Source organism: Ornithorhynchus anatinus, chromosome 12 (genome assembly GCF_004115215.2).
Source record: "Ornithorhynchus anatinus isolate Pmale09 chromosome 12, mOrnAna1.pri.v4, whole genome shotgun sequence".
NCBI classification, from domain to species: Eukaryota; Metazoa; Chordata; class Mammalia; order Monotremata; family Ornithorhynchidae; genus Ornithorhynchus; species Ornithorhynchus anatinus.
Window position 1 is genome coordinate 24,643,730 of NC_041739.1, and position 24,372 is coordinate 24,668,101.

General features: G+C 44.0%; 1 protein-coding gene across 1 annotated transcript; it reads right to left on the reverse strand.

The window, feature by feature from the left end:
* Nucleotides 1-7,107: 7,107 nt before the first annotated feature.
* Nucleotides 7,108-23,431, reverse strand: LSM6 (LSM6 homolog, U6 small nuclear RNA and mRNA degradation associated). The gene is made up of 4 exons (XM_001510497.5): nt 23,331-23,431; nt 14,998-15,101; nt 11,555-11,668; nt 7,108-7,388 (listed from the first exon to the last, which is right to left on the reverse strand). The coding sequence occupies exons 2-4, from the start codon at nt 15,089-15,091 to the stop codon at nt 7,354-7,356; spliced, it is 243 nt and encodes an 80-aa protein (XP_001510547.1). The 5' UTR covers nt 15,092-15,101; nt 23,331-23,431; the 3' UTR covers nt 7,108-7,353.
* Between the last annotated feature and the right edge of the window lie 941 nt (nt 23,432-24,372).

Consider the following 24,372-nt stretch of genomic DNA (forward strand, 5'->3'; position numbering starts at 1 on the left):
CCAAGAGCACAGCTAGGAGAAATAAGGGCCACTTAAATGGGTGTTTGAAATGCAAAGTATACTTGGCATGGAGCATTCCTGGCCATGCTGCAGCTCAGGAGGGAACTACTGCTCCCCATCCAAGGAAAGAGAAGAGGAAAAGAGAAGAATGTGTCAGGTGTGGTTTGGAACAGTTTCATCCTCTTAATGGGTCTCTTCAGAATAAATAACATGGGTCCACTGACCGCTATGGACGTCAGCTGCACTGCTGCGGCAAAGGCTTGGGATGGCTCCAACTGGGCCATGGAAACCCAGGAGCGCAGTGGCACGAGTGAGCAGACCTTCCAGTTTCTGGACCGCCAAGGTCGCTACCAGTCAGGTCGCTTCCACGGTTTCTCCTCAAAAACTTAGCCCTGAGACAAGGTCCTTGGTGAAACAGCTGCAGCGCTCAGTCATTCCCCATGTATCATGTCCTGATGGGCAGAGAAATGCAGTGTTTAGGAATTGAAATTGGCCCTGTTCCCAGCTTGGCTTGGGATTTGGTTATGAATAGCAGAGGTCGGGAAAGGATCCCAGACTATGCAAGGGTCCTTTCTGGCTTTGAGAACAAGACTGACGTGAGGAGAAGGAAGATGTTAATAATAATAATAATAATAATGTTGGTATTTGTTAAGCGCTTACTATGTGCGGAGCACTGTTCTAAGTGCTGGGGTAGACACAGGGTGATCAGGTTGTCCCACGTAGGGCTCACAGTTTTAATCCCCATTTTACAGATGAGGTAACTGAGGCACTGAGAAGTTGAGTGACTTGCCCACAGTCACACAGCTGACAAGTGGCAGAGCTGGGATTCGAACTCATGACCTCTGACTCCCAAGCCCGGGCTCTTTCAAGCAGCATGGCATAGTGGATAGAGTACGGACCTAAGAGTCAGAAGTTCAGGGGTTCTGATCCCTGCTCCGCCATTTGTCTGCTGTGTGATTTTGGGCAAGTCACTTTACTTCTCTGTGCCTCAGTTACCTTATCTGTAAAATGGGATTGAGACTGTGAGTCCATCATGGGACAGGAACTGTATCCATCTAGATTTGCTTGTATCCACCCCAGGACTTAGTACAGTGCCTAGCACATAGTAGGCATTTAACAAAAATACCATCATCATCATCATCATCAGAGTTGACACCGATATGTCTCAATGACTTATTTTTGAAACAGAAGTTTCTAGAGATGTTTTAGATTTTGAACTCCCCGAGGGCCGGGGACGGTGTCTTATTCTCATGTGTATTTTTTCCTGGTGACTGCTACAGCAAATGGCCCACAGTAAGTGCCTAAAAAAACTATCACTACTAGGGGAAAAGGGTTTTTTTAAAAAATCTAAATGTGTATAGGACATAGCTTTTAAAGACTAAACTCTCAGCAGGAATTGCTCTACGTAGACACAACTAAGGCTTCAAGAATCACCAGTTGACTCAGAGGATGCATCTCAGGAATCCTGACAGGAGGCACATTGGACTTTTCCAGCCCCCAGCTGTCTCCACTACCTTTCTGCCATCTTGGAGACCTCTGATCAGGTTCCAGGGACTAAATCTCATCTGTTTCTTAGCACACTGTAACCAATCAATCAGTAGCACAGGCAGAGGCTGTACTAAGCACTTGGGAGAGTACAACAAAGTTGGTCGAGACGTTCCCTGCCCACAAGGAGCTTACAGGCTAGAGAGGGCGACAGACATTAAAATAAATGATGGACTTTTTTCATAGTATTTGTTAAGTGCTTATTATGTACCAGGCACTGTACTAAGCGCAGGTGTAGCGATAAGCTAATCAGATTGGACAAAATCCATTTTCCCTATGGGGCTCACAGTCTTAATCCCCATTTTACAGATGAGGTAACTGTGTCACAGAGAAGTGAAGTGACTTAACCAAGGTCACCCAGCAGACAAGTAGTGGAGGAGGAATTAGAACCCAGGTCTCTGACTACTGGGCCCATGCTCTTCCCAATAATCTATGCTGCTTCTCCTGTGAATATAAGTACTGTGGGGCTGAGAGTGGTGTGAATATCAAGGGCTTTAAGGGTACAGGTCTAAGCGCAAGGGTGAGGGAGAGGGAGTTGGGGAAATATGGATTTATTCAGAGAAGGGTTCTTGGAGGAGATGTGATTTTAATACAGCTTTGAAGGTGGGGAAAGTGGTAGTCTGTCAGATATGAAGGGGGAGAGGAGGAAACTCCAGGCCAGAGGGAGAATACGGGCAAGGGTTGGCGGTAAGGTAGATGAGATCAAGGTAAAGCGAGTAGGATGGAGTTGGGGGAGTGAAGCTTGTGGACTGGATTGTAATAGGAAATTGGTGAAGTCAGAGAGCGGGGGTAAGTTGATTGAGTTCTCTAAAACTGATGGTAAGGAGCTTCTGTTTGATGTGGAGGTAGATGGGCAACCACTGGAGGCTTCTGAGGAGGGAGATGTGAACTACATGCTTTTCTAGAAAAATGATAGGAGACAGGTAATAAATTACCACTATTGACCAGGCCCAGTGTGGGTCAAACCAAGAAGGAACTACCCTTATTTGTAAATAATGGAGGAGAGGTGGGTAAGAGACCTCACTTTCAGTAGCATCTTTGAATAAGGACAGCTATGAATTAACTGGCAGTGGGCTGAGGGAAGCAAAGCAGGTAAAGGCTACCAGTTATGTGGGTTTCTGGGTAATTCAGGAAGCAGGCATGAGGGCACACAAACATAAAAAAAGCCCATTTCTACTGCCTCAACCTGACATTCTTCAAGGCTTCTGAGCTAAAATGTAACCAAGAGCATTTGTTGCATCCTGCTTCAGCTGCCTAGAGAGAGAAAGATGGAGAAACTCAGATTGGGCCAGTATAATTCTCTAATAGTTTTTCAACCTGACAATAGTTACCCATGCGAACTCGGCAGATGGCCAAAAATATGTTTATTAGTCTTGCTCAGAAATGAGGATTTTTTTTTCAGGAAAATGAGATTCCACTCTCAAAAAAAGGAATATATTAAAACTGTCAAAGTGAAAGATGTTTCTAAACTTAACCCCCCTCCCCCAAATCTTACTCGTTATCATTTCAAGCCCATTAAAATTTGCTGTTTTACATTCCCTAACAGTGTCCTAAAGAAATGAGGGAAGCAATTTATATTCATATTGAAGATGTAAATCTCCTACCAGTAGCAGACGCTTTTGAGCATAGAAAACAAACTACTGGAAACTGGGAGAAAATTCTGAACATAACACCACATGCTGACCACCCTACTTAAGTTTTGTTTGGGGGTAAATAGTGTTGAGGTAAGAGGATTCAATTTAGCTACTTGGCAGACCAGCCAGGAAGTAGCTCAAAAGACAAAACCTAGATCTGTCCATCATACAGAAGAGCAGTCGATTTTCATCCCAATTTTCTATGTCTTACCAACAGCCAGTTACCTATAACTCCAAAGCCCCCGATTTTGGGGCCACAGATGAAGGGGAAAAAAATACTTAACCAAGTGATACTTTGATTTTGGGAACAAATGATGCCTTAGCTAAAATACATTTGGAAAGTCTTCAGTGAGTGACTTCTAAGAGAACTCAATTTGGGGAAAAAGTAATTTCACCATGTTGTTTCACTATTTGGGTAAACTTGATGTGGTTACAATTCTATGTTCCAGCACTTGTTTCCATAAACATTACCTAACACGTCTCCAAGTCGCTTTTGACTGAACCCAGCACTACACTACCATGAAGCTGGCAAAAGGGAAATAAAGACTTATGCACGCAGGAAAGAGAAGTTAGCAAAAATAGGATGCTAACAGATTTTTCAGAGATAAAAACAATTGCTTTTAAAAGCAACTAATTTTGGTGAATGAAGGGACACCATAAGCTGCCAGCCCCACACATTCTATGAAACAAATGAGCAAATGCCTGCTCCACTTGGAGGAACATCCATTTTCTTCTTAAAAGAAGTAATTTATAAAAGAGCAAATTGGTGATTTGTACTTACAAACTGGATCCTTTTCAAGCCCTTGTCAAGAAGTGATAAATTATTGAAGCACAGTATAGCGTGTTTTATTTTCTATGTGCACTCAGTAAAGCTTTCTGAAATGTTTCGCTGTTAACCTTTTCGCTATTATTAATTAAAAAATAATTGTTTTGAACTATTTCCGATCTTAACACATCTCACACTTTCTTAGCCTGTACTTGTGTGTCTGGAAGGAGACGGAAGGGCTGAGAAAGGGAGAGAAGGGGGGAGAAGGTGATTTGTTTAAAGGGGGATCTGTTTCAACTGAACTTCTGGTTCCCTAACCCAAGAGCCTGTTTGCATTGGGGGAGGAACAGTGGGAGGGAAGTAGGAATGGGGAAAAGAAAGCCAATACTACATTCTCACAATTGTTTGGTGTTCATTCAACCAGGGTCTAGATGTATTTGTTGTTCCTGAAGACGACATAAAACTGTTCAGAGAATTAAACAAGGCTTTGGAAAGCTCATTAACAAATTATAAATGCCTCTCAGCAGGAGACGCACAAACAGAGCTGTTGTCTTGTGCCAAGCAAGACAAAAAGATCTTTCGACTCTGCTGCCGGGATAGTGTCCCAGTGAAACTCAACTCAGACTTCCCCAGAAATGAATCCCTAAAACTTTCCAAGTGGGACTATCAAAGCTGGAGATTTTTTTCGAACGACAACCTGGGCTGGCATTTAACTGAATTTATACAGGTAAAGCTTTGCTGTAATCTGAGCATCCACTGGGGTGATGAGGAAGGGGAAGAAGGGCCACGTGTTGGCCAAAGAGTGTTCCTCTAACTTTTATACCATGATTTCAACTTCCCTCATGGGTGTGTAAAACAAGGAAATTAATGGCCACAAATGCTGTGAGGAAAAGAAGAAATCTGAAAAGCTAATCACGAAGAGAACTAGGGAACAAAATTTGCTGAGATGATTTATTGACAGACACTCCAGCTGAAGAAAGTTTTTGCTTCTTTAACTAGCACAAGGCTAATCCTCAGTCCTCTCACCCTATTCAGTCCAAATCCTTTCGCCCTCATTGTTTAAATGCCAACATTCGATTTTCTTATTTTAAATACTCAGCTCTATTTTTTTCCCCTTATTTTGGCCAACTTAATTAGCCAGTAGCTTTGTTTCTTACTCTACACTCCACTGCTTTTTATGACTTCAGATGGAAATTGGACAGTGCTTTTATAGATCTCACTAGACTATCTGTATGGTCTATTCAGGTGCAGTGGGGAAGCTGGAGATAAAAGAGGGAGCATACCTTCTGAACCTGCCATTGCTGAAATCAATCGATTTTATTCATTGAGCGCTTATTGTGTGCCCGGCCCTGTGCCAGAGGGCTATCCCCTGCCAGACCTTTCTATACTGTCATGGGAAGCTAAAAGCAGGACTTCATATCAGCAATAACTGAAATCAATCAGTGGTATTCATTAATGCTTACTTTGTGCAGAGCACTGCATTAAGTACATGGGAGAGCGCATGTAAATATTTCCACATCCTATATTCTTCAATAAAGTGGTATGCTACATGCCGAGCACTGTGCTAAACCATCCACTCAATCACTGATATTTACTGAGCACTTACTGTGTGCAGAGTAGTGTACTAAGTACTTGGAAAAGTACAGTACAGAGTTGGTAGACGTGCTCCCTACCCACAAGGTCTGTCTAGGGGCAGGGGACAGACAAAATTAATTACAGATGTGTAATAATGTTGGTATTTGTTAAGCACTTACTATGTGCCGAGCACTGCTCTAAGCGCTGGGGTAGATTCAGGGTAATCAGGTCGTCCCACCTGAGGCTCACAGTTAAGCCCCATTTTACAGATGAGGTAACTGAAGCACAGAGAAGTTAAGTGACTTGCCTACAATCACACAGCTGCCAAGTGGCAGGGCTGAGATTAGAACCCACGACCTCTGACTCCCAAGCCCGGGCTCTTTCCACTGAGCCACACTGCATAATTGCTGAAGGCCTGAGGGTTGAGTGGATCTCAAGTGCTTAAGGGATACATATCCACATGCAAATGCTGGATTAGTTACGGTATAACCAGATCAGACACAGTCCCTTTCCCACAAGGGATTCAGTTTAAGGGGAAGAGCAAACCAGTATTAAATCTCCATTTTAAAGATGACGACACTGAGGCACAGAGAAGTTAAGTGACTTGTCCAAGGTTACACAGCAGGCAAGTGATGGAGCTGGGATTAGAATCCAGGTCTCCTGACTCCCAGGCCCATGGCCTTCCCAGTAGGCAACACTGATTTTCATCCCTGCAATTGTTAAAATCAAAAGCACTGGGGGATTTACAGTCCCATGTACGTTCATGAAGCACCGACACTTCTGGTCCACATGAAACCTTGGAGAAGCTCCAGAAAGCCCCTGGGGAGAGAGGGAGAAGGGGAGAGAGGGAGAGAGGGATGTGTGTGTGTTTGGGGGTGGGAGCAGGGGGAGCAGAAGGTGGTAGGGATATAAGATAGCGATCACTACCACTGAGGGTCCCTCATGCCTCAAGCCAGCTACTGGTCTGGGGAATCCCAGTGGAAAAAACTCAGGACACGTCAAAGTAGACAGGACCTGCAAGGGGGGGCCTAGAACCCATAGAGTCTTGCAAGAGGTCATCCCAATTTCTGGGGCCGAAGCCAACCTATCGTGAGGGTCTTAGAGGGGTGAAGACTCCTTCTTAGCCCCCAGTGCACCCTGGAATGGTCTTAGGTCAACATAAAGTCAGTGATACAAACCTAGCATCCCCCAAAGACAGTGGGCAACTCCTGGGCCAAACATTGTTGCTGTGGGCCCCATCAGATTAGTGGCACAGACCAGCAAGTCACAGAAGCAAAAGAAATCAGGGTGACCATTAAAATATCCAAGGTCTAAAGAGACCAAGAAAGAGGACAGAGGAGAGGCCATTCTTGGAGGTACTGTCACTCTCCCAGCTTCCCTTTCCCCCAACCACATCCTTCCCCAGCCCAGAAAAAACACTCAGAAATCGGGTTCACCACCAGGACTTCTACCACAGGCCCTGACCTTCTGCAGGTACCAAGAAGTCAAAGAGACTGGTGGTGCGGCATTCTTCTGGCCTCGCGTGGGCCTGCTGTTGGCCAATCGGGGTATCCAGATTCCAAGATATCGCACAATCACGTCATGGGAAATCATTCAAACACACATCCTGTCATCCTTTTATTACTATAATTTTCTGCATATTGCTGAAAGAGGCATAAGAAAACAGCAAAACTCAAATGTGGAGGATGTGTTGGCTACAAAATCTCTTGCTCTGAAGGAAGAGTTCTCTCCAGCTTTATAGACAACAGGAACTTTACATAACAAAAACCAAATGAAAAAAATCAGATTTTAAAAATATATCAAAGTCCAAAATGTAACACTCGCTGGCTCTCTTCACATCCTTCTCTTCTGTGTACTGATATATAGCACTGGAAAAAAGAAATACAAATCCATTAAAAGGAACCCTCTCGAAAAACAGGACAACCAATTTTAAAAGGAAATAAAGTTTGACCCAAACTCTCTTCAAACTAATTGAAAAGAAAGGTCCAATTCACAAGAATCAATCAATGGCATTTATTGACTGCTTACTATGTGCACAGCACTGTACTACTAATAATAATAATGTTGGTATTTAAGCGCTTACTATGTGCTGAGCACTGTTCTAAGCGCTGGGGCAGATATAGGTAATCAGGTTGTCCCACGTGAGGCTCACAGTTAATCTCCATTTTATAGATGAGGGAACTGAGGCACAGTGAAGTTAAGTGACTTGCCCACAGTCACACAGCTGACAGGTGGTAGAGCCAGGATTCAAACTCATGACCTCTGACTCCCAAGCCCGGGCTCTTTCCACTGAGCCATGCTGCTTCTCTAAGCACTTGGGAGAATACAACCCGAGTTGGGAGACATATTCCCTGCCCACAAGGAGTTTACAGTCTAGAAGGACTGAAGAACATAACTGATCTCAAAAACGGATTTGTATGCCCAGCCTTCAATGTTGCAGAAAATCCCCAGGCAGAATGATGAACACGGCCTTCGGGAACTCCACTTCAGAGGGCAAATAGCCACTCTGGCGGACACCGGGTAGTCTGTGTTATTCTCTCCCATTACTTAGTACTGTGCTCTGCACACGGTAAGGGCTCAATAAATACTATTATTCAACTAGTGGGGGGAGACAGAGACTATGTCCAACATGAATAACCTGTATCTACCCTGTACTTTCAGCAGTGCTTGGCACATAGTAAACGCTTCATAAATACAATTATCGTTACAGGAGGAACGTAGGAACAGGAAAGGGATACGATGGAAGGTCTGGAAGAAAAGCAGCAAGAGCAGGTGTTAAGAGGGCATCCCAGGAGAGTGAGGCATAGAGAGCTTTATTTTTTTGTCAGCCGCTTTGCTGCTGCAAAATGCCTGCGGCGGGGAGCAGAGGTGAGTAATAGAGATGCATATGAGGAAGAGCGCATTTTAGGCAAAACCTTGTGTTTGCAGGGGGGCAGTTTTCAAAAAGTGCTGAAAACCCTTGGTCTACTGATGAGAGCATTGTGTTGGCACCAAAGAAAGCTGGTTCCAGCCCCAGCTGTGGTACTGACTTTCACGAGACTTACTATGTTTCATGAGACACAAAATGGGGAAAGATTTTTATTCTTTGCCCCTCCTACCTCACCAAGATTCCATGGAAATAAACGAATCAATATATGGAAAAATATTTTGGAAATAAACCACCATATAAAAACAAGATGGCATTATTACGCTTCTAGAAAAATAAGCCGACACTCCGGCACCTCGGATGGCATATAACAGATGGGAAATGGGCAGAATTCTTGCTCCATTGGGAGGAAAATGTCTAGTCACCTAGGAAGAGCATTCATGCTGATATTTGGCAAGCAGGTTCCCCCTGAGGAAACAGGAGGCAGGTGAGGAAAACAATCAAATCACCCTGTTGGACACCAGATCTTATTTCACACATCCTACAAACACCCTATCTTCCCAATACCTGTCCTAGCATCTTCTTTTTACTCTGATTTTACTGTATACAATATCACCCATCTCAACTTCCCACGACAACCTCCCCGCCCCCATCACTATTTTGCCCAACAACTAATAGGTACGGCCATTTTGTGGAAATTCCAGAGACATAAACTCAAGCTCGCTAGGGGCTCGCTTTGTCCCTTTGCCCAGCAGCAGCTGTACCTGAACTCGGGAGGCGGCACTACGGAGGATGGGCAAGGTTTAAGATACTATTCCTCTATCACCCTGGTCAAGAAAGGTGGTTTAGGCCAAGTCTGTCAGGACTTGTTGTTCACATCGCTGACTGCTTAGAAGCTGCCAGGTTTGTGGGGACTGAACCTTAAGGAATCTCTGAGTCAAAGAAAGAAACCTGGCTCCTCTCCAAGTCCTGGAAAACGGTCTCATCAGGCAGCTGGGACTATGAATTAAGGTGTGTTATTTTCCTAACGAGTTAAAAGATGACTGCTTTTAAAATCCGATCATGGGAAAAAGCTATGGGCAAATTCAGCAGAAGACTCATTTATCTCAAGGGAGGGTAAAAGCGAATCACAGGAAAATGAACAGATTTTCAAAGTACTTTGTTTTCAATGATAACTGTGGGTGTTAGAGGTAGCCATCACCATGGTTACCAAACATGCTGGTCAAGACTCCTGGACGAGCGGAGGACTGTCCTCTGGGTTACTCTGGAAATAAAGAAAAACCAGCAGTGGCACCTCCTTCCCAACAGAGGGTACTGGGCAGAGGACAAAAGGCACAGCTCACCCCAGGCTATACAGGTTCTTGATGCTTACTCATCTCAATGGTTTTCCATCACTAGGCCTGGAATTCTTGAGGGTTAAGAGCTGGAATTTGGGGTCACACAGTCAATCCAATGTTTTGGACTTAGTGCCAGCAAGCAGTGATCCACATTTACTCCATTTTGGACTCCCCTACCATGGCAAACATTGTAGAGTAGGGCAGTGCTCCTTCTGGGATTACACGTGCCCAGTAACCCACAAGAGTAGACCGACAGTGTTGAACACACTGTGCACATTCAGAGCCCTGCCTTCACCGGAACTGGTACCTTGCTTCCTGATGGGAGTAGCCACCAAGTCCTCTACCAGGCTTCTTTCTCTTTGAGGTAGCCTATTGGGGTATGGGGTCTCTTCAGAAAAAAGAGTGAAAGCTAAGAGAAGGAGCCTGGGAAAGGGGTGCCACAGAGGTGGGCCCTCCCCTTCCTCAACTTCCAACATGCCTTCTGCAGGACTGGAGGGAGGCAGGACCTGGCGAGGTGCAATCCCAAATCCCTTCCTCGAGTCACCACTGCTGTAGCAGGGAAGAGGCGACAAGCTTCAGACTCATGGGCCTTTCCTCCTTCCCTCCCCGCTAAGCCTCCCAGTGCTTCCAACCTGGACTGGAGCCGCCATGATCCTCAGCAAAGTATGTCTTCCATTTGCTTCAGAGCAACACCTAACACCTTCATCATGGCGGTGAGAGAGGGCAACACGGGGCCTGGATCAGGGCCAAGAGGGCTTTGTCAAGCCCAGTGGACAGCTATGGGCCACAGCTCCTAATCTCTGCTTCAACAGCAGTGGAGGGAAGAGGCCTCCAAAGAGGCCTTCCCCGATTAAACGCCCTATTCCTCTATTAAGTCCTCTGAGAAGCAGCATGGTCTAGTGGCAAGAGCACGGGCTTGGGAATCAGAGGGCATGGGTTCTAATCCCGGCTCTGCTACCTGTCCGCTGTGTGACCTTGAGCCAGTCACTTAACTTCTCTGTGCCTCAGTTACCTCATCTATAAAATGGGAATTAAAACTGTGAGCCCCACGTGGGACAGGAACTATGTCCAACCTGATTACCTGGTATTTACTCCAGCGCTTAGAACAGTGTGTTACATAGTAATCACCTAACAAATAAGCTCACTGTGGGAAGGGAACGTATCTACCAACTCTGTTATATTGTATTCTCCCAAACACTCAGTACAGTGTTCTGCATATAGTAAGTGCTCAATAAATACCATTGATTGGTTGACTGATTGATTGAAGAGGTCTGGATATGTAGCAGAAGCCAGACATGGGCAAAGCCAGCAATAGAGACAGAAGAAGGTCTGAGGCCAGAGAGCAACAATTCAGCAAAATATTAAATCAAAATTCAGGGTACAGATCAGAAATCTAAAAAGGAAACTCAAGTTTAAACTGATTTTGTGTAGATTTTTCTGATCTGTTCACAGGATTTCTTTTGCAGCTCTCATTTGCAATTCTTTCTTTTAAATAGAACAATTATAGAATTACATTACAGAGACGAAAAGCCCCTTCAGAGAAATGTTTCCTAATACGCCACACAAATTCCTACAATTGCAAAATGGTTTTGAAATACCTTCCAGGAAAAGTACAGGTTGGGACAAGCTAGTCATCTAGTTATTCATCCCAAGCATATGAGGAATCAGTACACGGCTCCAAAGCTACTTCAAACATTCAAAGATCTTAGGTGTACAAAAACAAAAATCAAAACCAAAATTAAAGTACACCTAAGAACATTCAAGATTATTGATTTCAACTATCAACTAGTCCATCTGGAAACAGAGATTCCTGCAATGCAGAAAATATTACCATTATTCCCTCGGATAAAGGCATCTCCATACTTGTTCTTTAGCTGTCCATTTACATATTCTTCTGTCTGCTCTAAGGCTATGTTCATATAGCCATCGAGGCAAGCTAGGACACCTGGAAGCATACAAGTTAAAGAGATCGGATTAGAAAATTACAGGGTAAATCATATTCTTTTACAATATCCTATAGAGTCGATACAGCATGCTTTATAAAACTGAACTGAGGCGAGCTTGATGATGTCCAGCACTCCAAAATGCTTCTTTTCACTGGGAGAGCAGCTCCTCAAGAAATTTAAGGGAGTTTCAAAGGGGTCACCCAGTTAGGACGCCAAAGTTCTGTACCTCTGTCGAAGAGGTGGTGGTAAACTGAGTACTAGATGAACACTTATCTGGTTGTGGAAAAGTTAGCTTTTTCCACTCTTGTATGCTTCCCTGCACTACCTCACATCCACCATTTTAGATTGATTGTGCCTTCAAGAGAAGTGTAAAGTGAACTTGGGAGGGGGAGGATTGGAAGGGAGAAGAATCATCTGGGGCAAAGTTTCTGGAAGGGGAAGCATCACAGGAAGAAAACATCTGAGTGCAACTACTCTATACCGGGCTGAATGATGATTAAGTCCAAGCACCTCATCAGGTAAATCCACTGGAGTGCAACCAGAACTGGAGAACTCCTTCAGTGCAAAACCCATCATTATGGAAACTATGACAGTAGGACTCATTGTATCCAAAGAGGTTCACACTGGAAAACTGTTCTTCAACAGTGTTCTAGCCAAAACCCATTAGGAAAGCACATTTTCTGGTAGAAAGAAGTGTACGGTTAATACAATTTTAAAAATCCTTTTAGAAACCCTGGTAAAATAAACTACTACTCGATCAATAATCTGCAAATCAATACCCTGAAGTTTGAAAGCTAAGCCTGAAGATGACAATTATGAAGCAGAAGACCATTTTTCTATATTACAACCCACTGACATGATCCTTAATGACACTATCTTTCACTTTTAAACCCCAAACTAATAGCATACTTGCTAATTTCTTCTATCCTTTTCCAATATCTACCCCACAGATACATTTACCCAACTGTTAAGACGAAGTTTTCACAGTCTGTAAAAATAAAAAAAATAAAAAGGCAGCAGCAGGTGCTTCTGAAAAGAGGCTCAGTAAATTGGACCTTGCAGCGAAAAATAGGAACAGAGCACAGGGCCACATATTGTATTGTCACACATTCTATTTTATTTTCCTGCTGTTAAAATATATTGTCAAATCATCTAAGCTAAAAGGGAAAGGTGGTTAAACACAACCTGGTTGCTCTTTAGGAAATCACTTAGGAAGATGCCTTCTAAATCTGTCACAGAGGCATAAATCTTGCAAAAGTTTCACTTGTCAACTTCTATTTCTATTTATGCAGCACTTAAGCATGTCATTTAAAAGGCATCTGTAAGCCTCCACATCCATGTCTCTAAAATGAAACACTGCTTTCCAGGAAAATCTGTAAAGGAGAAGCAGTCAAATTCAGTCAGAAAAACCTCCAAAAGGAGAGAGACCTTTTAAGTCTGAACATCGTTAATATGCTCCTCACTCACCATCTCCACCCCCATCCTCCCCCAAAACAACAATGACGATTTCTTTCTAGCTTTGGTGTGAAAGGAGAGAATGCTTAAGAAATTCATTCATTAGAATCCTGATACATTACTGGAAAGGCTTTTTTTCAAAGATCAAAATTTGATACAACTGATAATGCTACATTTTTTATATTCTACAAGTAAACTACATACAGTGGGAGGGAAAACATCAGTGTTTAGAATCTCTCCCCAACTTATTCATCTTTTAAACTTCAATCTGAGTAATTCAAGACACTTTTTGGAAGTAATGGCTGGTGTGCTTTTTTCCATGGCCTCCACCTCCAGTCACACAACAGTGTGAAAAATGAATCAAAACCCTTTAGCTAAACTTCCAGCCGATTAAAACAAAACTGCTCACGGCACAAGCTAGACGATCTAACCTGAGGAAGAACTTCACAAACCTCCAGAATCAATCTGGAATCTTTACCTCTTCATTCCCCTGAAATTGTCTCACGAGGGACAAATGACTTGAAAGAGTTAGGTATTTTTCTCAAATGTTAAAAACTTTGGGATTGAGGAATGACCGCTACAATGAGGACCATTCTGATTAAAGATTTAAACCCTAAAGAACAGCTTTAACTGCAATGCCTTTTAAGAGTACTGGGGCTAGCAATCCCAGTCCACGCATCATATCGAGCTACTCTGACTGTGGCACGCCGTGCCAAGACCGTTGAGATCCACTTCCAACCTGGGGGGAGAAGGTCCACACCGGCCGAGCGGTTGCTTCTCCGAACACCCATCACGGACCTGCAAACTCCTGCCAATTACTCACTTTTAACCACCTCAAGGGCAGCAGGTGACAAGCCTGGCATGAGGCCCTGGGGCTGCAGCTTTGATGCCACAATCTCCTAAAAGGCAGCTGCCAGAGCGCCAAGACCCTGGATTCCACCAGAAGACTTATGAATTATGCCAACTTCCCAGCCCTCCCCTGTAGAAGCATCATCTCTGGCTGCCAATCGCTGCAACAGCGCATTGATGTTTTGCAGCGACAAAAGTGAAAGATTTGTGACCGACTTAATATTTACCCGGCACTGCCAATTTACTAGGGATCTTCAGGACATAAAAAATACAATGTTGCTGCACTAGTCAGTTGGTCTCAAGTTGACAGTTCTTCACAGACAGTCAACCTCTACTTAAATAAAGAAGAAACTAGGCGGACCCCACACATTTAAACCAGTGAAAGATGATTATCACCTCTGGATTTATTAAAGTTTATATGGGAAAAGCAATACTGCCGCTCCACACTTAGTCAATTAGTTTTGATGTTTACTACTGTTTCAAGGTACTAAAGCTATCCCTAAACAGGCAGAGTGAGGATTTAAGGGCCTAAATTATTCACATTTCAGACTGTAGGTCTGCTTGATCCAATTCCTGGGATAATTGTAGTCTTCCAGTTTATCTACCTAAAGAGACACAGTCTAAGTATAGGATTCTAATTCCTCTCCATAGGAGCAAAGATACTGTATTGGGAACTAAAATTAAATCTACCATGTGGCATATACACATTGAATCTGTATTTGTGCCAAGAAAGTCAGCTGCTCTTCTAAAATGTAGTTATCCAAATATTCTGCCTTCAAGACACAGCAAACTATTTTTTCCTGAACCACATCAGCTCCATTATAATGTCATCAACCAATACCTGAATACTAAATTGAACAAAGAATTCCATGCCCAAAGGATCTTGAAAGTCAAAATTCTATTCCACAGCAGTATCCCCATAGAAATCACCATCACTGCAGAGCTGGAGGTAGCCAAAACTAATAATATGCAACAGACAGTCAAAAAAAAATTGAATGTGAGAGATGAAGAAGTAACATATTACCTCGGTAATCCACTCCGGAATTTAACTTTACAACAACTGGCCGTCCTATGATCTGCTTTAAGAAGTCACTGGGAGTTTGCTTCCGTAGACTCATTGTAATAATCCTGGTTAGAATGTGAAGAACAGAAAATAGACAAAAGTTAATTTTCTACCACAGAAAGAAAACTGTGAGTCTCAAAATCTTTACTCTGAATAAAATATCAGAGAACTACATAAAAGCTTTATTTTAAAAAAGACAGTCAAGGCTCTTTAAAACTCCAGATCTCTAGTTTCCAACTTTCTATATAAATATGCTTTAGTTCCTGAAATCTGGACTAGATGAACTTTGAACATTCTGAAAGTATGATCTAGACTGTAAACTCTTTGTGGGCAGGGAATGCATCCTCCAATTTTACTGCTTAGCACAGTGCTCTGCCTATAGTACACGCTCAGTAAATACCACTGATAGGTAAAACAACTCCAAAACAACAAATCTGGCTAATTCGGGGGGGGGGGGGGGGTTGCTGAACATAGCACTTAGAAATACTCCTAGGATTACTCTTTTTTCAACTGAACATACAAAAAGTTGACAGAAAAATCTAAGGAAATCACAAAACGCTTGAAGGGAAGGGATAAGAGAACACAGTGCACTATTCATTTAAACCCAACACATTAAACTAATTGAAGAATATTAAAAAGTGCAAAACTCCACCTTCAATTGACATTCACATGATCCCCTCGCAACTCCTCCCACTTTGGATCAGTGCACATAATAATAATAATAATGTTGGTATTTGTTAAGCGCTTACTATGTGCCGAGCACTGTTCTAAGCGCTGGGGTAGACACAGGGGAATCAGGTTGTCCCACGTGGGGCTCACAGTCTTAATCCCCATTTTACAGATGAGGGAACTGAGGCACCGAGAAGTTAAGTGACTTGCCCAAAGTCACACAGCTGGCAAGTGGCAGAGCCGGGGTTTTAACCCATGACCTCTGACTCCAAAGCCCGTGCTCTTTCCAGTGAGCCACGCTGCTTCTCTGGGAAGTGCTGAACATGAATAAGCGGAAAAAAGTCAATCAGTGGAACAAAAGACAAAAGTTTTTACAGAGTATCGAGTGGGTTAACAGAAATGAGAGTCCTCTTAAAAGATAATTATCTGCAAGAAAAAAAGTAATTTTTTTTAAAATTAGCAATGAAATAGCAGTCAAAAGATGACCTGTATAAACACCCAATTAACTCTGTACTGTTTAAAGCGGGAGCAAAAATGGAACTTCAGCAACCTCAAAGAACTTTGAATCACTGCTGTAGATCATACTTTCCATTCTTATTAAAACTCTTACTCACCTGCACCCTGATTTCAGACCAAGACTTGGGATCTGCAAAATCCCTGACTGGGCTAAGAGACAGAGAGCCAACTCCCAATAATCTGAGCACCTGAGTTAAGCTCTTGCTCTGCCTCAAAGTAATAGAATGAGAAAATCTCAATTCTCTCCACCTTTATTTCCTTAACTAAAAAAGATGCTTAAAAAACTACTAACATTCAGATCTCAGAAAGGTTGCTAAAAAGCAGTGTGGTTATGACTTGGAATTTGGTACGTAACTCATTGAGATGCTTCCAAGGAAATGACCAGGCTGGAGGAGAAAATCCCAGAACCACAGACTACCTATCTGGCCTTTGTGGGCAATTCCCCGTGGTTGGTTCTCTTCTGGGAATTGGGAAATTTCTGGGTTCTAGTCCTGATTCTGCCCACTGGGGCTCCGCCAACAGAGGTGAAGGATTCTGACCCGGAAGCACAGAGGATATTTTTCAAAGTGGGCAGGCCGAACAGGAATCCTAAAAAAAAACTGGCAGCAAAGACCATTTTGACTACCAAGGCAAATACCTTCCAGGTCACGGTCACTGAGGCCATGTAAACCTTTGTGTGCAGTTCCCAATGTGCTACACCCTTCCCGTTGACTCACTCGGGGCACCCCGTTACCCAGAGGAAGGGGTGCATGACTAGCAGGGATGAGAGAGCATGAGTGACATGTGCAAGCCACTGGTACTATATTCAATTCTCATGTTCTTGAATCTGAAGTTTCAGGACTGAGTTTTATCCATCTTGTTTGATGGGAGACTCCATCCTCATCACCAATTGTGGATTTAAAAAAGGGAAATTACTGCTGCTTTGAATATTGGGCTCAGACTTTTAAGAAGCCTCTTAGGTGGAGCCTTATCGGCTCCTCTTCCTCCCCAGTTGAAAAAAATGGATTCATAATATCTCACATTTAGAGGTCCAAATTATTTGACACTGGACTGTTCTGTAGTTTATTTTCTTAGTTCTGTTTCTTGCACCTGTCTTTATACCTTCGCTGTGGGATTTAATCATTCCTGACATGACCTTCTTCCATCACCCCTCTGCTCGAGTAATTCTAAATTCTAATCTTCCAAATTGGATAAGGCAGAAGGAACAGCTCTTTTGACATCAGTTTCGGAAGCAGGAGACAAGAGTCTTGAACCATTAGAGCCCATAAGGGGTTTCCCTTTGGGCAAGGTCATCTCAGGAAAAAAAGTTCCCCTCAGAATATAGGCCTTAACATCCTCCTGCTTCAAGGCTCAAAATTAATAGATTTTGATTAAATAGTTAAAGTCAGTCCATTTTCTGCCATAAGCAACTAAAATGCCAACACAGATCCTTAGCTTCTAATAAACTTCCCTATATATATCTCTAGCCAGGCCAGCTTTTAAATTGGGGAGGGGAAGCACATGAAAACAAGTTCAAGGTGCTACTTTAGGTAGTACTTGAAAATTATTTTGCTAAAACTGATTTTGAGGAAGATGAGTCAAAAAGAGTCTCTGTCAGTGGGGGCAGTAGTTGAAAAGCAGCAGTGCTGAAACAGACAGGGGGTGACAGAAGACTGTAAATTAAGTAACAGCTTGCAATAAGATATAGTGGCCAAAAAAAGACTCACAAAAAAAATAAGGTGTGATTTTTGATCATCTACAGAGACACGTCACCGGCCACCAAAGTGATAATCCTTACTTTCCCTCATGGATTCTCCCTGTGAAATCTCACCTAATACACCGCCCGCAGTTCTAGATCAGCAGCAACATTCAGAACATCAAAAAGTTGCAGAGAAACAAATGGTTTGGGGGATTAATCTCTCCATTTCTATAGTTCCTATCACAAAGGAATCCTGGTCCTTGAAACCATGTGGTTCAATGGAAAGCGGGACCTTTATTTTTTTTGTGTACTTGGCCATCCCAATCATCTGTAAAATGGGGGTTCAGGATCTCTTCTCCTTCCTACTTTGACTGTGAGCCCCACGTGGGTTAGGGACGGTGTCCAAGCTGGTTATAGTGAATTTCTCGCATTATTAGTATCCAGCGACTCAGTCCGTAAAATGGGGATGATGGTACCTGGTTACTCTCCTGACAAGAACTGAAGAAAACGCTTTGGGTTAAGAAAAAGTTACCAAAGAAATTGAAGATGTGGATCATTACAGGATGAAAGGTTCTCCCGGTTACTAAAGAAAGAAGGAACAGTGCTATTTTCCCTCATTTTAAACCACCACTTTGCTAAGCAATGGGCTGCTCAGAATAATCCAGCTCTTTATAAATGCTTTTTTTAATGGTATTTGTTAGGTGCTTCTCACTCACTTCAGAGGGATAAGAGAGAAGCGGTGGTCACACCCTTGAATGCAATATGATCCCAGTTGCATTTTTTTAGAAAATTCATTTTGGTGGGAATGGGGGAGCACGGCACCATTTTTGATGCAACATTTTCTTCTGGGCTCTTGTTTTAATTGTACAACCATGTAGCAACATAAATCATTTTACTCCCACACCAGAGGCATGTGCCAAATTTAGGCAGGGAAGGTGTCTTCCCAAGAGCCGAGTACAGTGCTCCGCAAACAGTAAGCGCTCAATAAATACATCTGAATGAATGAATGATTATGCAATCATCCGGCCAGGAAGACTTTAAGACCAAGAAGATGCTGAAAGAACTGACAAATGTTAGGGGTTTGCATTATAATAATGCAAATTATTCTAATTCTCTTCCCCTCTTCAAAACCCTACTTAAAACTCACCTCCTCCAAAAGGCCTTCCCAGACTGAGCTCCCCTTCTCCCTCTACCACCCCCCCCCCACCTCTCTGCAGTTTAACCCTCTTTTCCCCTCATTTCCCTCTGCTCCTCCCCCTCTCCCTTCCCATCCCCTCAGCACTGTACTCGTCCACTCAACTGTATATATTTCATTACCCTATTTATTTTGTTAATGAAATGTACATTGCCTCGATTCTATTTAGTTGCCATTGTTTTTACGAGATGTTCTTCCCCTCGACTCTATTTATCGCCATTGTTCTTGTCTGTCTGTCTCCCCCGATTAGACTGCAAGCCCGTCAAATGGCAGGGACTGTCTCTATCTGTTGCCGACTTGTTCATTCCAAGCGCTTAGTACAGTGCTTTGCACATGGTAAGTGCTCAATAAATACTACTGAATGAATGAATGAATAATAATAATGTTGGTATTTTTTAAGCTCTTACTATGTGCAGAGCACTGTTCTAAGCGCTGGGGTAGATACAGGGTCATCAGGTTGTCCTACATGAGGCTCCGAGTCTTAATCCCCATTTTACAGATGAGGTAACTGAGGCACAGAGAAGTTAAGTGACTTGCCCACAGTCACACAGCTGACAATGACACTTGTACTCTCTTATCCTTGTCGGTCTTATTCCTGCCACAGCACAGAATGCAACGAGTGAATAGACGCTGGCAGGGGGGCAGCATATTGCAAGGTGCACGCAATAATTTTATATACACGATTTACTTGCAGCCAAAGCAACCAAGGCATAATGTTGATGCTGTGCCACAGTGCCACACACCTATTTGTCGGCAGGGGAGGCACCTCAGCAACTGTTGCAGTCTTTGTCGCCCATAACAGCTGGCTATTTTCACAAGTCCTGTCGGACCAGTCCACATGAGACACCCAAGGTCCAGTCTGAAACTTTCACTACTACGGCACAGCCCAGAAGTCATTCACATTCCCCTCTTTCAGGCTGTTTCACTTTCCCTGACCCTCTGCCCACCCCCCCGGAGAAAAAAGCCCCCAAAAGGCATATGCCCAAGCAGAGAGGCCCTTGCCAGGTACATCGAACACTTTTCCTTTTAGGGTAGCCTCGGGATCCTTCACGTAGGCCCTTGGCGAACTCTACTTGCTTTCTCCAGTGTTTAATACAGTGGTCTGCATACAGGAAGCGCTCAGTAAATACTACTGAATGACTGATAAGGGTATTAGAGGGGCTGATGCAAATATCCATTTGGACACATCCATACCAAATTACACCAACTAGCCTGGTAGTAGAGGAAGATTCAGCCCTGGCCTTTGCTGAAGCTTTGCCTGCCTCTAATATCATGTGTTCTTATAATTGAACCCCAGCGGGGGGGCGAGAGGGCCCAGTTCATTCAGTCGTATCTATTGAGCGCTTACTGTGTGCACAGCACTGTACTAGGCACTTGGAAAAGTACGCTATAACAAAGTTGAAACTCCAAGGGCCCCAGCCTATTTGTCCCCAGAAAAGCACGTTGTTCCTGAAGATTTCTTTTGAGAATGCCCCCTCCGCCCTAATCATACATTCATTCAACTATATTTATTGAGCGCTTACTCGTGTCCAGAGCTCTGTACTAAGTGCTTGGAAGAGTACACTACAACGGAGTTGGAACTCCAAGGGCCCCATCTTGTTTGTCCCCAGAAAAGCCCATGTTCTGAGGATTGCTTTTGAGGATGCCCCCTCACCGCCCTAATCATTCATTCAACCGTATTTACTGAGTGCTTATTTGTGGGCAGAGCACTGTACTAAGCGCTTGGAAGAGTACACTATAAGAGAGTTGAACTTGAAGGGCCCCAGCCTGTTTGTACCCAGAAAAGCACGTTGTTTCTGAGGATTGCTTTTGAGAATGGCCCCTCTCTGCCCTCATCATTCATCCATATATATTGAACATTTACTCGTGTGCAGAGCACTGTACTCAGCGCTTGGAAGAGTACACTATAACACAGTTGAACTCCAAGGGCCCCAGCCTGTTTGTCCCCAAAAAAGCCCGTTGTTCCTAAGGATTGCTTTTAAGGATGCCCCCTCACCGCCCTAATCATTAACTCATTCAACCGTATTTATTGAGCGCTTCCTCGTGGGCAGAGCACTATACTAAGCGCTTGGAAGAGTACATTATATCAGAGTTGAACTCCAAGGGCCCCAGCCTGTTTGTCCCCCTAACAGCTCGTTGATTCTGAGGATTGTTTTTGAGGATGCCCCCTCACCGCCCTAATCATTCATTCATTCAACCATATTTATTGAGCATTTACTCGCGTGCAGAGCACTATATTAAGTGCTTGGAAGAGTACATTATATCAGAGTTGAACTCCAAGGGCCCCAACCTGTTTGTCCCCCTAAAAGTTTGTTGTTTCTGAGGATTGCTTTTGAGGATGCTGCCTCTCTGACCTCATCATTCCTTCATCCAACCGGATTTACTGAGCGCTTACTCGTGGGCAGAGCACTGTACTAAGTGGCTGGAAGAGCACATTAATAATAATAATGACAGTATTTATAACAGAGTTGAACTCCCAGGGCCCCAGCCTGTTTGTCCCCATAATATCTCGTTGTTTCTGAGAATTGCTTTTGAGGATGCCCCCTCTCCGACCTAATCATTCATTCAATCGTATTTATTGAGCATTTACTCGTGTGCAGAGCACTACATTAAGCGCTTGGAAGAGTACATTATATCAGAATTGAACTCCAAGGGCCCCAACCTGTTTATCCCCCTAAAAGTTTGTTGTTTCTGAGGATTGCTTTTGAGGATGCTGCCTCTCTGACCTCATCATTCCTTCATCCAACCGGATTTACTGAGCGCTTACTCGTGGGCAGAGCACTGTACTAAGTGGCTGGAAGAGCACATTAATAATAATAATGATGGTATTTATAACAGAGTTGAACTCCAAAGGCCCCAGCCTGTTTGTCCCCTAAAAGCTCGTTGTTCCTGAGGATTGCTTTTGAGGTTGGTCCCTCTCCCTACACATTCATTCATTCAACTGTATTTATTAAGCATTTATTGAGGTAGAGCACTGTATTAAGCGCTTAGAAGAGAACATTATATCAGAGTTGAACTCCAGGGACCCCAGCCTCTCTGTCCTCCTAGAAGCTCGTTGTTTCTGAGGATTGCTTTTGAGGATGCCCTCTCTCCCTAATCATTCATTCATTCAACCATATCTACTGAGCGCTTATTGAGGTAGAGCACTGTATTAAGTGCTTAGAAGAGTACATTATATCAGAATTGAACTCCCAGGGCCCCAGTCTATCCCCCTAAAAGCTCATTGTTTCTGAGAATTGCTTTTGAGGATGGTCCCTCTCCCTACATATTCATTCACTCAACTGTATTTATTAAGCATTTATTGAGGTAGAGCACTGTATTAAGCACTTAGAAGAGTACATTATATCAAGGGGCCTCAGCCTGTTTGTCCCCCTAGAAGCTCGTTGTTTCTGAGGATTGCTTTTGAGGATGGTCCCTCTCCCTAAACATTCATTCACTCAACTGTATTTATTAAGCATTTATTGAGGTAGAGCACTGTATTAAGCGCTTAGAAGAGAACATTATATCAGAGTTGAACTCCAGGGACCCCAGCCTGTTTGTCCCCCTAGAAGCTCGTTGTTTCTGAGGATTGCTTTTGAGGATGGTCCCTCTCCCTAAACATTCATTCACTCAACTGCATCTATTAAGCATTTATTGAGGTAGAGCACTCTATTAAGCGCTTAGAAGAGTACATTATATCAGAGTTGAACTCCAGGGGCCCCAGCCTGTTTGTCCCCCTAGAAGCTCGTTGTTCCTGAGGATTGCTTTTGAGGATGGTCCCTCTCCCTACACATTCATTCATTCATTCATTCAACTGCATTTATTAAGCATTTATTGAGGTAGAGCACTGTATTAAGCGCTTAGAAGAGTACATTATACCAAAGTTGAACTCCCAGGGCCTCAGCCTGTTTGTCCCCCTAAAAGCCCGTTGTTCCTGAGGATTGCTTTGGAGGATGGTCCCCCTCCCTAACCATTCATTCATTCAACCCTCTTTACGGAGCGCTTATTGAGGCAGAGCACTGTAGGCGAGTACCGCCCAACGGCAAAGGGACGGAGTCCCCTCCCCTCCCGAGCTCAGCGAGGGTTGGGGAGGGAGGATGGAGGGCGAAAAATGGTGGCGCTGAGGCCGCTTTCGGGCGCGAGGCCTCGCCACCCCGCTCAGGCCCCAGCCGCCACGCGACGCCACGCGACGCCAAGGGACGCAGAGCGCGCGAGCGCGCGCGCGCAAATCCCCCTCCCCGGCCCCCCGCCGCTCACCTCCAGGCCGCTGGCGCGCGCTCAGCCCCCTGGTCCTCGCGCCGCTCCCCCCAACGGCGGTCGCGCGACGACGGGCGCGCCGAGGCCCCGCCCCCCGCTCCCAGCCAACCGTCGGGGGCCTCGCTACGGGAAGCCCGCGCGGACAAAAATGGCGGCCCCAGGGCCGCGCGCCCGGCGCGGGAAGGGCGGGAAGGCGGGAGGGGTCAGAGTTCAAGATGGCGCCTGGGCGGGTGGGGCTTAACCAATACCAACATTATTATTTATCTTGATGATGTCTTGTTTTTGTTTTGTTTTTTTTTTTGCTCTGCTGCCTCCCCCATTTAGACTATGAGCCCGTCATTGGGCAGGGATGGCCTGTTGCCGAATTGTACATTCCAAGCACTTAATGCAGTGCTCTGCACATAGTAAGCGCTCAATAAATACTATTGAATGAGTGAATGACGTAAGAGCTCAATAAATACGATTGAAGGAATGCCCCGGAAACTCCAGTCCACAGTTAGAAAGTGAAATGGGGCGAGACCAGAGCAATTGCCCATCTGTCGCGACAGTCCTGCTTAATAAAAACCAAAACTCTGATAATAGCCGAATAAATTTTGCTGTGGAGACACGAATTTGCATTTTTCTTTAACCTCGCACTTATCTTTGTGGATGAAATGAAGAGACAAAATGCTGCAAAAATCACTTTTTTAATTTTTATTTTCCTCCATGCCCCTAGTTGCGCCATGGGACAAACAAATCCTATATGTGATTTTCAAGAGAAATGTTGGGGGTTTTTTCCATGTTTTTCCATGGCACTCAGGTGTTTTTTTCCTCCATGACCCGACCTGTGTCGTGGGACAAATTTAATCCTACGTGTGATTTTCAGGAGAAAGGTTGGGGGTTTTTTTCATGCTTTTCCCTGAAACTCTGGTGGTTTTTCTCCATGCCCCAAGCAGCACCATGGGACTTAAATCCTACGTGTGATTTTTCAAGAGAAATGTTTTTTTCATGCTTTTCACTGACATGCGTGGCTTTATTTCTCCATGCCCCGAGCCGCACCTTT

Coding starts and splice junctions, on each gene's coding strand:
- LSM6 (XM_001510497.5), bottom strand. CDS start 15,091: ATGAGTCTACGGAAGCAAACTCCCAGTGACTTCTTAAAGCAGATCATA. Junction 11,669..14,997: donor TTCCGGAGTGGATTACCGAG/GTAATATGTTAC, acceptor GTATGCTTCCAG/GTGTCCTAGCTTGCCTCGAT. Junction 7,389..11,554: donor CTTTATCCGAGGGAATAATG/GTAATATTTTCT, acceptor TCTTTTTTCCAG/TGCTATATATCAGTACACAG.